This window comes from Engraulis encrasicolus, chromosome 1 (genome assembly GCF_034702125.1).
Source record: "Engraulis encrasicolus isolate BLACKSEA-1 chromosome 1, IST_EnEncr_1.0, whole genome shotgun sequence".
Lineage (NCBI taxonomy): Eukaryota > Metazoa > Chordata > Actinopteri > Clupeiformes > Engraulidae > Engraulis > Engraulis encrasicolus.
The window spans coordinates 22,265,429-22,283,354 of record NC_085857.1 but is presented as its reverse complement, the minus strand read 5'-3'; the positions used below and the strand labels follow the sequence as shown (position 1 = coordinate 22,283,354).

At 43.1% G+C, this 17,926-nt stretch overlaps 1 protein-coding gene across 1 annotated transcript in view; it reads right to left on the bottom strand.

The window, feature by feature from the left end:
• Positions 1-597: 597 nt before the first annotated feature.
• The window catches only part of LOC134456596 (von Willebrand factor A domain-containing protein 7-like), a 33,010-nt gene continuing 15,681 nt past the window's right edge, over positions 598-17,926 (bottom strand). Inside the window, exons 12-16 of the mRNA XM_063208012.1 lie at positions 15,278-15,430; positions 12,793-12,885; positions 5,384-5,661; positions 3,415-3,732; positions 598-1,011 (exon numbers count right to left, since the gene is read on the bottom strand). Coding sequence (XP_063064082.1) covers positions 598-1,011; positions 3,415-3,732; positions 5,384-5,661; positions 12,793-12,885; positions 15,278-15,430 — 1,256 coding nt within the window. The remainder of the gene's footprint in view (positions 1,012-3,414; positions 3,733-5,383; positions 5,662-12,792; positions 12,886-15,277; positions 15,431-17,926) is intronic.

The following is a 17,926-nucleotide window of genomic DNA, read 5'->3' as shown; positions in this document are numbered from 1 at the left end:
ATTTTGAGTGTCTGAGCCTTGGACTTTTATTCCAATGTCAAAGCTGATATTTTTTCAGCATGTGACAATTGTAAAGGAACACGTCACGCTTAAAGGCCCATCATTCACAAGAAGGCTTTCAAGCCCACCATCCATCGTCATTGAAGTATTTATATTCAAGGTAGACGTATTGTACTATTTCTAGGCCCAGACCTTCAAGGTGTGTCGGTTCTGTTTACAGCATTCAGTGTCCAAATATAGGGATGTGCTGTACACAGGCTGCTCACGTACTATTTACATGCTGTTAACTTTCCACTCAATTTCACATAACACAAGTATTAGTTTTCATAGCTCACTTGCACGCGCGCACACACACACACAAACACACACACACACCATATCCTCGGGCGTTTTGGAGCCCATATGTGCCTAAATGTCACTCTCTGTCTCTCTGTCTGTCTGTCTGTCTCTCACACACACACACACACACACACCCGCACGCACACACACATACACACACTATCCACTTCATTTCAAATCCACCAGTGCTCTTCCTGTACATCAAAAAGATTCTTCTCCACACAGACACACACCTCAAGTCCCAAACGTTGGCTCCTGCTAGCTGTAAAGGGCTTTGGTTACAATGACGCCCATCATGCTAACCCAGGCCGTCAGCCAGACTCTACCCTGCAAGTGTTCGGCACCACCACCAGAGCGGACGAGACATATCCCAACGTTCCCCACTCCGTCCACTGCCACCAGCACCACCTCCTGAACGCAGCAGGAGGTGGTGAAGGAGGCCATGGTCACATTGAATCCCCCAGACCCCGGGAGGGAGGTGGTGTTGAGGGTCCCGTTGGCCTCTCGTACCGACACGCGATCCACGCCGCTGCCGTGGAGACCGTCGCTCACCACCGCCGTGAAGTCCCACGTTAGCAGTGTGCAGTTGCTGCTGTTGTTGTCGTCGTCGCTGCTGCTGCAGCTGGCGTTGACGGTCACCGGCTGGCATTCTGGGGGCGTGACGTCCGTTTCCTGGGACCCACCAAAAAAGGTCAAATTAACACCGTTCATGCAGAGTTGCTATTAGAAACTTATTTGACTTCTTTATGGAGCTGTTCCATTCCGGGTGGTAATGTTCCATTCCTGACAACTACAGTACCTGTACCAACTACAGTGAACTGTATCTTGTTTCTTGAAAGTGTTGCTGCTAACCAATTAGAAATTGCATTGCAACCAAGTAAGTTGCTAACACTTAAAGGGGCATTCCACCGGTGGAGACATGAATATTTTACTGAAAGTGGGTCATATTTATAGTAGAATAGTAACATACATTTCTAATTTGGTGCCTTCTTGGCCAAGAAAAGGCAGAAAATGACTTTTTAGTGCTTGTGGATTTGTGACAACAATCCCCATAATGCACTGCGATGCTCAAGTTCCACAGGCCACACCCAGTTATTTGGGACTCTATGCATCATCCCTCCCTCAGCTTGCAGGCAGTGTTGCCAGATTGGGCTGTTTCCCGCCCAATTGGGCTGCTTAGGATGGTCGTGTGCGGGTAAAAATGGCATTTAGCAAAAAAACCCGCCCAATTTTAGCCATAGAAATCAATATAATTGGGCGGGATTTTGAGCTTCTAGGCTGGTTTTGAGCATTTTTTGGGCTGGAAATCATCAGCCTCATCTGGCAACCCTGCTTGCAGGTGCATCACAGTGGGACAGACATCACTGGAAAGGAGAAGCTGGAGCACACTGCAGCTTAGTTTTCAAGACTTTATCTTGTGCACACACGCGACCAACGTTTCTGTGTTGCTACACCTTCTTCAGAGTCAAATGATAGCAAGAGAGAGACACACATTTCAAGACTTGACATTCACAGGTGATCCTACTTGGTTTGGCTAAATTGGTCTGATCTCATTGCAGGTAATTGACCCCACCCCCCAACACCAGGACAAGATTGTAGACAATTAGACAGCTTGCCAACTTCCCAAAACAAAATAAAAAAGTGGAAAAAAAACAATACACAAAGAACATTGTCAATAAAACCACAGCTACAATTATTACAAGACCACAGCCGCGATGCTGGAACAATTTGTTACAGAGAGCAAGACATATTGTGTTCCTCATTTATGCCCTGAGGCTCCACTGAATTTAGAGTATGAATCCAAAATGCCTTTCTACGAAGTCTCTCTGTCTAATTGTCTGCAATCTTGTCCTGGTGTTGGGAGCTGGGGTCAATTACCTGCAATGAGATGAGACAAATTTAGCCAAACCAAGTGGGATCACCTGTGAATGTCAAGTCTTGAAATGTGTGTCTCTCTCATGCTATCATTTGACTCTGAAGAAGGTGTAGCAACACAGAAACGTTGGTCGGGTGTGTGCAAAAAATAAAGTCTTGAAAACTAAGCTGCAGTGTGGTCCAGCTTCTCCTTTCCAGCTATGCCAGTGACTTACTGGCAGTGTTGCCAGATGAGGCTGATGATTTCCAGCCCAAAAAATGCTCAAAACCCGCCTGGAAGCACTAAATCCCACCCAATTCTATTGATGTCGATGGGAAAGATTGGGCGAGTTTTCCTGTAAAATGCCANTTTTATCCCTAGCAGCCCAATTGGGTGGGAAACAGCCCAATCTGGCAACACTGCTTACCGGAGCCTCAATGCCAGTGATTTCAAAAGCACTGGGACACTGATCTGTGATAGGTCTGTTAGAGCATTAGGTCCAACCCCCTATGGGCGGGGTTGAAAAGGTGGGAAAAAGGCTTGTAGTCTCAACAGAAATCCACCTCTCTTACACTTCCTATGTCGATGATGCAAAATGACCATTTTTACATCATTGACATAGGAAGTGTTAAGAGATGAATGCAGGTTTCTCCTATCTCAGGGGGAATTGAGAGATTTTTGCAAGACCATTCAAAAGTATGACTGGGTGTCTAGCAATGGAAAGCCTAATGCAAAATGGGTGGAGTGTCCCTTTAATGGTTCTACGAAGAAACGCACACCTGAATCAATGAGAATCTCTAAAATACAGGGTTCCCACACCTTTTTTCATTAACAAATTCAAGCACTTTTCAAGCACCTTCAAGAACCAAATTTTCAGTTTTCCAGCACCTTCAATAGGTCGCGGGAAGGGGTGTGGGGGTCCTCCCCCAGACATTTCTGCATTTTTAAGATGCAATTTCCTGCATTTTAATCAATTTTAGAGTGTCTAATGCCAAATCCCATTTGACATCTCACTCCCTCAGATTTTTGATGTGCTTGAACAATCTATTTCTATTATTTGGCTTACTGAGTTTGACTTGACACAAATTTCAAGCATTTTCAAGCACTTCACCAAAAATTCAAGCATTTTCACAACCTTGAAAACACTTAATTGAAATTCAAGCATTTTCAAGGAATTCAAGCACCAGTGGGAACCCTGAAAATAGCAAGTAAACCATCACCTCGGCCGTGACCGTCAGGTCCATCACTACGTAATTGGAGTCACTGGTGCGAGTCGAAGAGTCAGCCTCGATGACGAGAGTGACCGCGGTGCCCGAGGGGGTGTCGGAGGGGGCAGAGAGCGTCCCCTTGTCCTCAGCCTGCCCCCCAGACCCCAAGGCTAGGCTGCCGGGGTAGGCCATGGCAAAGCCGCGGTTGTTCGTGTGTCGAACGGTGACGGTGTTGCCACTGCTGCCTGTGCTGGTGCTGATGCTGGTGGAGGACACGGTGAAGTCAACGGTGAAGTTGGTGCCGGGTGTCCAGTCGCCACTTTCTTGAGCCTTTACAAGAGAAAGAGAACAATGGACAAGAGATTGATGGTGCTGTTTTACGTGTGGGTCTTTTGGCGCATTGTGTGTGCGTGTGTCAGAGTATATGTGGGGGAATTCCAGTAGGCCTATATATCTCAGAAATGTGATGTATTGAGGATATGTGGACCGATGTGTCAGGTGGGTGCACAGGTGTGAAACTTTATGTGTGTGTGTGTGTGTGTGTGTATGTGTGTGTGTGTGTGTGTGTGTGTGTGTGTGTGTGTGTGTGTGTGTGTGTGTATGTGTCCTTCAACCAACGTACAACACATTGTACTATATACTTAGTATTCAGTGTCCTTTTCGCACTCATGATCTTCCTCGCTAGCACTCAATATTTCCATTTAGTCCATTGTGTTGATGCATAGCAATGTGTTTATTCCTCTGCAATAAATTAGATGGTGAGAAATAGCAGGGAACTTGAGCCCCTTGGCAATACAGACAGATACTAACTCAGGATCACAAGCTTAAATTACTATAGATTTCTAGCCAGGCTGTGCCCTCCTAGTGACGCAACACTCAGCGTTGCAACTAGTCAAGTCAAGAGCAATGCAAGTACTTTCTGAGTTCCCAAAAATACGGGAACTCCTCCCACTTTGTCAGTAAGCCAACAACCATAAGCAAACCAAGGTAGGCGGGTCAACAATGCCGTTTGGGAAATGTTAATTGTTATGCTCTTGGTCAGACCAAGTCTCAAAGAGATTTGAACGTTGATGATAATCAGGCTAATAGATTTCCCCTATTGACTATAAAGTCTGGTGGTCATGTGTTTCGTTAAGTTAAAAAACAAGGATCAAATGATCTTTTCAGAATACTTTTATTTTTAGCATTCCATGTCAAATTTGGCTTCTTTATTTGTAAACACATCAACAAGACATTTGATGCTACTTTTTAAATTTGGCTGCTTCCAAAACAACTTATTTTTTTACTTGTTATTGACGTATTGCCAAGAGTACTGTGACTAGGTAAATGCAATATGGGCTAGTGAGGATCTGCATCACTCAAGCTAAGTACACACACATAGCTACTATTTACTAGCTTCTCGCTTGCTCGATTACTGGTCACTCTCGCAAGGAACGTTCGCTGAAAGTTCCCGCGGCTTTAACTGACAATGTACAGACGAGAAGTACCAAACTCTGCATTCCAATTGGTTACTCGCTTACTCGCCTCGCTCGAAGTTAAAATAGTTTCAACTTGGGATCCGCCCACATCGCATCGCTTCTACAGTACTTGCCTGCTAGTCTCGCTGGAACACATTGGCATTCTATTGACTTCATTCGCTGAGCGAGTAACTAGCAGCGACGTGTGTGAACCTAGCTTTACCTAGCTTACTCTTATTTCAATCGAGAATCATTGACTCACAGGACATAATCCATTACATTACATCTTTTATCCAAAGTGACTTTCAGATGCAGGGTGTTGGTTACAGTCACTGGAGCAATACAGGGTTAGGAGCCTTGCTCAAAGGCACTTCAGCCATGGAAGGAAGGGTGGGATTCAAACCTGTGATAGCTCTCTGATCTAAAGTCCAACTCCTTGACCACTAGGTCACAGCTGCCCCTTACTTATTTCTGTGGGTTTTCATTTCATTGGGATTTCAGACATCAGGAAAGACCCATCTTACCGTAATGGCCACCGTGGAGGACCTGAGCTGTGTGGAGGACTGCCTCTGGAAGACCCTGTCTGAGGCCTTTGAAGTGCTGCTGTTCTCCCCTCGGACCTGCAGGTAGAAAGGGCCGTCTGGAAGTCTGTCGAGGGCCACCAGGTAGTCCCCAGTGTCTGTCTGCTCCCCCAGCACACCCTGCACCGTGTCTGTGCCACCCGATACCCGAAACAGTGTCACCGCAGTCACCTTCACAGAGGACCCCCCTGTCACGGACACAGACAGAGAAGCATTGCCTCCTGTAGAAGGAGAAAGAAAGAAAGAAAGAAAGAAAGAAAGAAAGAGAGAAAGGAAGGAAGGAAGGAGAGAGGGGAAAAGAAGATGGTATACGATGAGCCATTATTGTCTCTTTACAAGAGAACATTTTCATGGGCAACTGAAAGATTATGTGATTACATTAAACATCTATGAACACAATAGACAAGAGACAACGAAAATATAAAAACGTACATTTTTGTTACAAGTATTGTACAAGTATTGTAACTATGCTGCTCATTGCACATGTGCTGCCTTTCCCAAATTCCATCTTTTCATGAATATTTGCGGAGCAATAAACTAATATGTACTAGTATGGCCAAAGTACAGTACGTTTTGCAGATTAAAAATGTTAATTACTGGAAATGTCAAATGCCAGACATGTTGAGGATGCACCTTTTCATGTATGAAAAGTCTTTTCCCAGTCAAAATTAAGGCAAGGCAATGCAAAATTAATACTTTGAATTTGATGGTGGTGGTAAGTATTTGTGGAAAGGGTAACATTCGTGAATGAGCAGCATGAATTCTGAAAATAAAATACTAAAAATATTACATACTCTTCCTTTACAGAGAGAGGGAGAGAGAGAGAGAGAGAGAGAGAGAGAGAGAGAGAGAGAGAGAGAGAGAGAGAGAGAGAGAGCAAGATGGACAGTAATGAGTGGCCGTGGACATAGAAAGAGAGACAGCCGTAATGAGTTAACACTGAAGTTATTAAACCATTCCCTTTGCTACATTACTCCCAGGCCCTCGAATAGAACAGGCCTATCATTCATCAATATATATTATTAAGCCTCTCCCCGCATATCCCCAGACCGGGAGTGACAGGGGATATTACTGAATGAAGAGCCATGAGGTCTGCTGCAGATCCACAAGGGAAAAAAGTGTTCATTGAACACTATTCTGAGAATACACATATGGTCAAAATCGATTTAAAAGTTAACTGTTCAACTATGTTGAATTAACACTTAGAAAGTAGATTTTGGCCCTGCTGGATAAAGCGGTAGGGCACTCATCTGCTGCGCGGCTGACCCAGGTTCAGTTCCGGCCTGGGTCCTTTTCCATCCCTTCCCCGTCTTCACTGTCCTATCTCAAAACAAAGGCAAAAAGCTCAAAGGGTTGACTCTAACAGTAAAATCGAGTGGGATCATACATTCTCAAACAATGCATGTTTTTTTTAACTGTGGAGACAGACAATGTATGGGAATGTGGGAATACATAGGAAATAATTTAATACTCTCTTACGTAACAGTTCTCTCTCACACACACACTCAAAGTTGCATCATCACTTGGAAAACCCCCAACCGCACCAGACCGCCAAGCACAAGATTAAAATCTACAGTACCCTCCATTTACGGAAAGCTACAATAATTTGTCGCGTAAATTAAATATTACAGCCCACACACATTAATTCTCAGTGCCTACAAGGCTCTGGTTTGCTCAAGAGCATACAGTACACCCACGAGTCCCCCCAGAAGAATCGTTCATAAGTATAAATTAAATATATTAATTTTGCAAGCATCCCTTTCCTCATGAGGACTCAGCAGAATTGATTATGATACCCCCGCTATGCAGACATAGGACAAGAATAACACATACGCACACACACACACACACACACACAATGACATAAAAGAATTAACAGGCAAGCCTCCAGGGGGATAAAATAGTAAGGAATATATTATAATAAGAGACACCACAAGGGGTGGAATTGCACACTGCATTTTAGTAAAGCCGGGCATACACTGTGCAATATTTTCACTCGTGGGTCTTAAGCTTCTGCTCACACTGCACGATGGAATTTCACTGTTGAAGAGTTCACAACTCACGACTCGCGTCCTCACACTACACGAGCCGACAGTCGGATGCGAGCGAAATGCTTCCACGACACGACGGGACAGGCATGTTTCCCCGGTCTGCAGAGGAGGGAACATGCGCACTTGAGGTGGAGATGCGGTCGCGCTCAACAGCGAATCGCACGGCCCTATTCATTTGTGCACGTGAAGTGTCAAATCGGGTCGTAGCACTGCTTTAACTGTGCGATTTACGCACGAGCCACGACCAGAATTTCAAACCGTTTTAATTTTCTTGCGACCCTGCAATTGCACGATCGTCAGGCGAAATCGCTTGTCGTTACCCCATGTACACTGCACGATGCGAGACTCATGATTGACCTGCGATTGAGCAAGAAATCGGCCCCACTCTCAAAAAGTCCTGCGAGTGCCAAATTGGGGCAAAATCGGGGCAAAAGTCGCACAGTGTAAGCCCTGCTTAAAGGGTTGTAAAGTAAAGTCCCCATCCTACCATCACTGTAACTGTAAATATTTCACATGGTAGCCAGAAAAACAGACAGAAAAAACAGAAAAAGAGGTGTTGCCGTTGCCCACTTCTGTCCAAAATGTGTCCATATAGAGTAATATAGTGAAACATGGTTGATCGCTTGGTGTTTTGCAGCCTTCAAAAGGTTCCATCCACACCGTCCTCTTTCATAGGTCACCGTTGAGGACTGGGAGAGGAATTGATAAAATAACCATTTTTGTGCATTTTCAAAGCACACAATATCAACAGACTGAATAATTAATTGACCTTATATGTTAACTTGGTTCGGGACAATAGCAGAAAAGCCAACGTTGTAGAATTAGCACACGTAACCTAGCCATGCTAACAGAAACGTATGACAGAGGTGGTTCATTTGGAACCTAGCATAAAACCATGTGACCAGAGATCAACGCATATCCTCCCAACTCTGTCACGGATCTGACTGTGGTGAAATGGAGGAAAGTTGCACCACTCGGCTTCAAACTCCAAGATCCATTCCATCAGTCTTGCTAACCTGAAACTCAGCTGAGTTGCCACGGTAATTCATGCTCCAACTCTAGCCTGGTAGCTCCCAGGTTAAACACCAGGCTAAATGAATCAATGTTGCAAAAAAATGAACCTGTAGGAAACAATGTCACAATGGGCACGTTCCGCTTAATTCCCGCCATCATTTTACGAGATCAAAGCGAACCAGTCACTCGATTTTAATAGTCTATGATGTGATAATGGCAGTAAAAACTACAATAGTTACCACTGTCTTTCATTTCGGGGGATTTCTGATGATAATCAGCACATTTTTAAAAACTTTTATAGTGTTGATTTACTAATATGATATTGAACAATTCCTTCCACGCAGACGAAGTCGTGAGTGGCCCAGTGGACAGGTGCGCTGCTTAATATGTGGTCGCCTTGGGTTCAAGTCTTGTTTGGCGACAGGTTATAGAAATGGAGACTTCAAAATATACTTTTGCCTATTCTCTCCTTTGATGTCGCTTTTTGGCTGGCTTCATTTGCTATCAAGCAATAGGCCTACACTTAACTCATTGGCTGCCAGCCATTTTCATAAAAGAGTAACCCAGAGTGCCAGAGATTTTTCAGCATTTTGGGTGTTTTTTGGAGGCTCACAGAAAATTGAGTTCTGTGTCTATGTCAACACCATACCTATCAAAACACAGATTAGACGCTCATCTGTCATCAGAAAAAAACGGTGTCTCTCTACCCCTTTCTGTTCTTTCATAATCATCTGTTGAAAATAAGTGGAATTCGCCAAAATGCTGCTTTCTAGCCAAAAAGCTGAGAAAACGCCATTTGAAGTTGACCTATAATTGCAAGTGTTTTTGCTCATAATGACACCGTCCTAACAACTCCAAACCTATCAGATGCTATTACAGAGTCTCCTGTCATCTGTAGCCAGAACAAAAGATCGTTTGTATGGTCTTTTCAACCTAATAATGTACTGAAATATAACGGGGTGGGCTTGAAAACAAGAGTGTTTTGGTTTGTTGCTGGCGCGCACAATGGATCATTCATGACAGCAGGTGCATGTAACTCACGTGAAATACTAAACTCACAGAAATACTGTCTCATAGTCCCTCTGTTTAGCCTGTAGTCCTCTCGTTGGGGAACAAATCACAGCTGATTTGTTTCCTCCTGTACCATGTGAACTGGGAGGCAGGCAGCACAACTTAGCTTACTGCTGCTTCTTTGGCAGAGCGGACAATTTGCAGATTGATGATTACTGTCATCATGTTTCTGCTATAGTGATCTTGTCATATATTGTTCAATGAATTTTCTTTTGATAAAGTACTGATCACATATCCAACATTTCACAAGCCGATTGGAGTGGGGAAGGCTAGCTGGTCTGAGGCTAAGTGCAATGCTTTCTCATGTGAGCTGAATGTATCTGACCAGACACAAAGGCTAGCCTACTCTGTTCCAAGAATCTGCAACCCCCTGTCTTTTTGATGATACAGTAAGCTGATCATACTATACAGAAACATAACTGCAACTGTAGAATGAGTAAAAATAGTTGACTTACCAAGGCTCCTTTATTTAGGCTTAGTTGTAAGTTGTTAGCGATTTCGTGCTAGCTAGCTAGCGTAGCAAACAATAGCCAAACATTCCCAACTGAGGTGACCACTAGTCCCATGCATTTTCCTGTTAGATGATCTTTTGTACACATCATCCTGATGTTGTGTAGGCTGATCACATTATCCAAAATGAAACAGTTGCCACACAGATCATCTCTGGTTGAACATGGTGTATTTTGGGCAAGTTACAATGCCTACTAGCTAGATGGCAACAGGGGGGTGTATTTTGATCATGAGAGGAAGTTTTTTTTGTCAGGCTCTGACACTAAAATCAGTAGAATACCTGTGTTAAAATCAGAGGGCAAGAAAGTAGACTACTGTCACAGGTGCTTTACTTTCAAAAATGATTTTGCTATGCTACTTTTGAGATTATAATAGTAAAAATGGATGTTTTTGTCTTGACATTTCCTCTTGATGTGAGCTAATGCCCTGCCCTGACTGTTCCTAAGGACACTTCTGCCACCTACAGGAACAGTTAGAACATGACTAGAGGCGTGAAATTAATACACAACATAGGTCAGACCGTCCTCAAGGCGTGGCTGTAAAAAAACGCAATTATCGGCGAACGACGTCGAAGGCAGGGGGCGTCACTATTCGAAATGACGTCATTCGACGGCTAAGGCAGCCAATGAGTTAAATGTAGACCTTAACATTTTACAGCATAGGCAATAAAAAAACATCTTCACAACCACCTTGCAGACGCCGACGCTTGAGTTTGCACTGCAATGATTCAACAAATTATCTCTGCCTAACGTTTTACCTAGGCTATGCTTTATTTAATCCGAAAACAAATTCCTCTGAAAGATAAAATTATGCAAGCATTTTTACACATTGAAATGATGGGTTTGGACGAGGCTCTCCCTTTGATGATTGAGTTGTGATCTGTCATTGCGCATGGTGGGGATTGAACGCGGGCCTCTCAATCAGAGTGCGGTTGCGTTACCGCTCACCTACAGATGCTCGCGTCATGTATCCGATAAAGACTTGATTTGACAAGGCATGCCCCAGTCTTATGATCACATTTTCGACAATCATTGATATGGACTTCCCCTGTACAACATGCACGCGCGCAACGCTAGCTTTGATGAGCGCGGCTGAAGTGAAACTAGCCAAGGCGCAGCTGATCTTCAGTGGTGGAACGGTGTCAGAAGCTGCCGTTAGTTGAAACTCGGCTTTTGCGCGGAAGCGCCGCTGAATTCAGCGCCAATGATGGAATGGTTCCCTTGTCTTTTGTTTATTCTTTCCCAACACCACCAATTGACAAACATTGGCTCCCCCCCCCACTGTTTTCCCCCAAAAAAGGGTGTAACGCACATGGCACTGTACGTCACGCCATTCATGCGTACTGTGAAGATGAAGGCGGAACATACCAGCTGATGAGAGTCAAGTTAACACTGTGCACCTTTTCGCAAATGGAATGCTGTAATTGAAAAGCCTAACTAGAATGGGCACTCGGTAGAGCGCAAACCTTCGCCTACATTTTTTTCTGGCCATCTTCAGAGTGTGGGGCATAACATTCTCCAAATTTTGGTGTTAGTTTTATTGAAATCGGACCGGAATATCATAATATTACATTTTTGGACCATTCTTGACCTCTTATTCAATTCAGCATGCACACGTTCTGGCATATAGTGCTTGGCAAAGAAAAACGTTTTTGACCTTTTCGTGACCTTGACCTTAACCTTTGACCCAATCACTCCCAAAAAGTAATCGATTGTTCCTTGGGTCATGACCAATCATCCCACTAAATTTCATAAAAATCGGCTCAATTTACGTTTTTGACCTGTTCGTGACCTTGACCTTGACCTTTGACCCAATCACTCCCAAAAAGTAATCGATTGTTCCTTGGGTCATGACCAATCATCCCACTAAATTTCATAAAAATCGGCTCAATTTACGTTTTTGACCTTTTTGTGACCTTGACCTTGACCTTTGACCCAATCACTCCCAAAAAGTAATCGATCGCTCCTTGGGTCATGTCCAATCATCCCACTAAATTTCATAAAAATCGGCTCAGTTCTGTCTGAGTTATACAAAGTACAAACAAACAAACATATTCACAAATAAATAAATACACAGCGGTCAAAACATAACCTTCTGGCGAAGGTAACATTTATAAAATAGCCGCAACAGGTCTGTTGACCAGTGTTGCCAGATTATTGGACTGCTTAGGATGGCCGTGTGTGGGTAAAAATGGATTTTGGAGAAAAAACAGCCCAATTTCTGGCCATAGAAATCAATAGAATTGGAGGGGATTCAGTGCTTCCAGGCAGGTTTGAACATTTTTTGGGCTGGAAATCATCAGCCCCATCTGGCAACCCTGCCGTTGACCTCAATGTTCCACTCTTTTTAGGTTCTGGACTTAACTGCCTCAGTACAATACTACAACGGCATTGCATAGAGTCTTCCATTAAAATTGGTCATTATCATTCTGGTAACCGCAAATTTATAACAGGGGCCATGCCTTAACAGACCAAAGGGCCAGGCTTGTTGGCATGACAGTCAGAGCCCACCTACTGATAGTCACGCATGACTCATAGAATTGTGCATAATTCTAATTTACACATACTTGTCTTGATTGCTCCAAACAAACGTGCAGAGCAAAATAATTATAAGATGCAGAAACAATGGAGAAATGGTCTCGCTGGAGAGTGTTGAAGAGTTGATGAGAAAAATAATGAGAAAATGGGAATAAGCAACAGTTCTTACCAGCCCGTGGCCTACTGTGGAGTGATGTGAATCCCGGCTCAGGAAATTGGAACACCTCCACAAAGTCAAAGAAGAAATCTATTGTACTCTCACCTAAAAACATAAAATACAATGAAAATAAAAACATGAACACATCATGGACAATGGCATGCATCAACCTGATTGGGGAGAGTCCATTTAAAAGGGTGGCACGACAACTCCCATGACTAAAAGGTACCACACATGGACAAAACGGTGAATTTTAAAATAAAAACATCTGTACATTGGCCCTGTCTGTTGCTCAAACGCCGGGGGCACAGACTATTTCGCGGCGACCCATGTTCGATTGTGGCCTGTGATCATTTCCCGATCCTCTGTCTCTCTCCCCAATTGCTTTCATGTCTTCTCTCAAATGGTCCTGTATTGTCCTAGCCAATAAAAAAAGAATCAAATCTAATAAATAACGAATAAATAAATAAATAAATGAATACACGCGCCCACACACACACACACACACATACACTTAAATAGTTTTCAGATTTAATGGCCAAGCTTTCGGTCTAAAGACCTTCCTCAGGGCACACGGAACACAATGGGAGCATGGTGCAGATGCATCGCACAGATATTATCTGTATATTATTCAAATTTTCCTGATATAAAAGCAGGGTCTTGACACACTTTGGTGGGAAAGCAGCCAAATAGCATCTGCTAGCAACGTTGCCTGGCAACATTGCTCATAACTTTGCACAGTGGATCATCTTAAGACACACTTTGTTTGCCTTTATTCCCGTGCTTTCGACATCATACCTGTTTTAAATGGTTATCTCAGGCAGTGTTGCCAGATGTGTCTGCCCAAATCCCGCCCAAAAGGTTCTCAAAAAACGCCAAAATGCGCTAAATTCCGCCCAAATTCAACAAATTACATCGACTTCTATGGGCCCAAAACGGCTTAAAAAACGCCAAATGGCCAATTTCCCAATTTTTGCCCGCCGACGCTCATTCCAAGTAGCCCAATTGGGCGGGCACCCGCCCAATCTGGCAACACTGATCTCAGGCCCTTTAAAATAATGAAGGCAATCATTTAGAGCCTTAGCTGTTTGGGGATACTAGACTGTGTAAGAAAATGGCAACAACAAAAGGAAATATAACAATGTTTGTTGAATTGTTATCCTGTTATGGTGTTCATTTTGAGTAGGATGTCTGAGCATCTGGTTTTCATCATTGGAAAGATGTTGAACATGCTTTCTTGTCATTGATATTGAATAAATCGTCAATAAAAATGATTTGTTATCGAATATGGCCTAGCGAATTTGCATCAATTTGCATCAAAAGTCCTACTCGTACAGTACGTTTGAGATGGATATGGAAGGAGTGATTCACATGTCCTATCTATTGATTTCAAATGGAATTCAACTAAAGCCGGAGCCGAAACCGCACAGCAGTCACAGAAAGCATGGACTGGCACAAGTTAGAGGTCAACCACACTGAACTGCTGCCATGGCCTAGTGCAGTGGTTCTCAACTGGAACAGTCTTGGGACCCACCATTTTCCACTCTCATTCGGTCGCGACCCAATTTTTTTAGCGTTCAAGTCAATTCAATGCAATTCTCAAAATGTAACCAAGACTCGAATGACTGGTTGCACGCTATCTATCTCGCATTAACATACAGATTGTATCTATAACGCCAGATGACACGGAGTTCACTAGCCTATCAAAATAAAAGTTGTAAATTGTTGCAGGAAAAGTTCGATTTTTTTTTTTTTTTTTTAGAATTTTCGAATTTCGTCGCGACCCACCAGTTGAGAAACACTGGCCTAGTGGTTAAGGGCATGGGTTTTAGATACGAGGCTTTCCACTCCCTATCTCACTCCATGGCTTAGGTGTCCTTGAACAAGGAGGCAACTAACTCCTCATTGCTCGAGGGATCGCAACCAAAACCCTATAAATATATATTTTTAGGGCTTTTTTGCCTTTATTTTTGACAGGACAGTTGAGGAGAGACAGGAAATGAGTGTGGAGAGAGAGATGGAAGGATCGGCAAATGACCCGGGCTGGAATCGAACCCGGGTTGGCGGCGTAGTAACCCAGTGCCCTACCATTAGGACACGGCAGGGGCACCAACACCCTATAAATAACTGTAAGAAATGAATGGTTTATTTGCAAAACGGTGTATCTCCATTTTTTGACTTTTGCATTTTATTATTGAAAATGGCTGTTCAGAGGTCATATCACCTATGTGTGAATTCTTACCATTCAAATATTTTGAAAACATACTTTTTTGACCTATATAAAATGCATTTTGCAATGCAATTCAATGGAATTCCCATACAAAAAAGTAAATTGCCCAACATTCTACAAAATGGAGATACACCGTTTTGCAAATAAACCCTTCAAATATACTGTACATTGGATAAAAGCGTCAGCTAAGTGTAATGTAATGTTAAAAAAAATGTAATGAACTACAACCAAACAGACCACTGATCATAGCATTCCCAGATTGCCTACCAATGGCCTTGAGCGTGTACGGCTGGGAGGAATTCACGCCGACGTGCCATTGGCCAGTCGTAACAGGTGAGGTCAGCCTCACAGTGTGGAAGTTCCCCACCTTCTGGATTGTTCCCAAATGTCCGACAGACTCTTCACTCTTTTGACCAACGCCTGTAAGGACAGATACAGTATTACCATTTACTAGGGGTGGGTGGTAACCGCGGTATAATATCGTGTGCGGTATTTTTTCATCAATGATAGAGATTTTGTGTCATACCGTCTACCGCAATAGCGCATTGCGTCCTGCACACTCGCAGAGGAATAACAGCAGCACAGGCATTTCATTAAAAACTACTCAATACAAAATGTGTAATGTATGCTACAATTGTTTGCAATTGTATGTTATGCCAAAACATTTCAATTCTGGAGTGTAAATTTACTTTTAAGGCTGAAAAAGTTTAAAAATGTGTTTTCAAATTATTTGAATGACAAGAATTCCCACATAGATAAAACAACGTCTGACCAGTCATTTAAAAAAATAAAATGCAAAAAGCGGTCTTTTGGTCATTTAGCCACAAAACGCTTAATTTTTTCATATTATACACAATGTACAAAACCGTGATATATACCGTGGCTAAAATTATACCGAGGTATACATTTTTGGCCATACCGCCCACCCCTACCATTTACATCGCAATATATTACATTTAGTAGACACGTTTATCCAAAGCAACTTATAAAAGAGAACATAATCAGCAGCATAATGCAATATGAGGACAGACGTACAGCACACAGACAAGCAGGGTTAGTAGTTGAAGTAGTAGTAATAGTCGTAGGACTTTATTTGTCACTATACAAATACAGTGAGATGTTCTTTGGAAACAACCCACAGATGCCCGCAAAAAAAATAAAGGAGAACAAAAAGTTGCATCTGAGACCCGGGCTGCAACAACTTTCTCTGACATTAAATCAGTAATGCATATGAGCAGGGTTAGTCATCAAGACAGTGTGTCAAGGACCAGGTAAAAAAAAAAATCGAAAACCGTCTTAAGTTACAGTCATTAAATAAAAAAACATGAAAACCTAGACACCCAGTTATACATATTGAGGGGGCAGTGGAAATCTATTCTCACGAAAGTAAGTCTCACTGTAGCACAAGGACACACTTGACAAAGTGGCTGCCATCAATATTGCAAATCTCAAATACCAAATGCGCTTAGCTTCTTCAAAATGCTTAGACTCTTCAAAAAGGCTTAGCTTCTTGTCTTCCCGTGAGAGGGATTTGTATAAAGGAACTTTATTGAGGGATTTATAATGAAGGACAACGTGAAGGTGGAAGAATTATTATGACAAATATATTAGAAGTGGAAGGAAAAGTGGATGGTGAAAGACAGAAAGAGAGAAGTGGGGGGCAAAGAGAGAGAGAGAGAGAAGAGAGGGGGGGTGGGGGTTACAGTAAGAAGAAGGTTAAGAGAGAGGGGGAAAAAGGGAGAGAAATATGACTAAACGAAACACAGTCACAGCGCAGTTGTTAGCCTGTTAGCAACTTTGGTAGTTGCCAATGTGAAAATGCATTGAAAACAACGAAGTAGCTAATGTAGTAAGCAACTTTGGTTTCAAGAAATCCACCCCTTTTGTGGCAAAAAAGAATGCACTCATCCTCACAGACAGTAGGCCACTTGTGTAAACCATGCTCTGAGTACTAACACATACCCTTTCACATCTTGACTTACCATCGCTTGGTTTCTCATCTTCTTGCTTGCACATTCTCTCTTTTCTCTCTCCTTCCCTATCAACTTGTACCTCCCTCCATCCCGCACTCACCATCTTTATCTTCTCTCACTTTCTGTCTCTCTCTCGCTCCCTCACTCCCCCGCTCCCCTTGCTCAATCAATCTCTCTCCATTTCTTTTAAATATATTTTTTGGTCTTTTTTACTTTATTTGTGATAATATAGTGAAGATGGTGACAGGAAGCAAGTGGGGAGAGAGAGAGAGACGGGGAAGGAACAGCAAAGGATCCGGGCCGGGAATCGAACCCGGGTCGGCCGCATAGTGAACGAATGCCCTACCATTAGGCAACAGTAGGGCACTCTCTCAATTTCTAAAGTCAGGGATTTTTTTTGTTGCTTTAGCACCTTCTTCTTTTCGTGATTGTTTACGGCTTCAGTATTTCTCTGTTCCACTGTCTCCCTCTATGCACCTCTTGTTTTCTCTCCTACTTTTCATTCTGCCCGCCGCTTTTTCTCATTCTCCCACCACACACCTCAGCTCTCTTCCTATCACACTTTCATGTTTCTTAAATCTCTTACTCTCCCTGTCTCTCTGTCAGGAAATCCCCATCTTTCTCATTGCTTGCATCTGTCTGTCTGTTTGTCTGTCTGTTTGATCACCATTCTTGTTCTCTCTCTTTCTCTCTCTCTTTCTCCCCTTTTCTGTATGGAGATCCCTCCGTCTCTCTCCTCTGACTCATTACCGATGCGCCGTCAGGGGCTCTCCTGCTCCACAAATACGTCTGCACTCCTGTCAATCAATCTTGACACTCGCCGTCAGCTCTTGATAAGAGACGTCTATTGATACTGTAGGGGCCAGGAGGAGAAAGAAAGGAGAGAAGGAGAAGGAGGAGGAGACAGATAAGGAGAAAGGAGCTCGGGGTGGAGGGGAAAAAA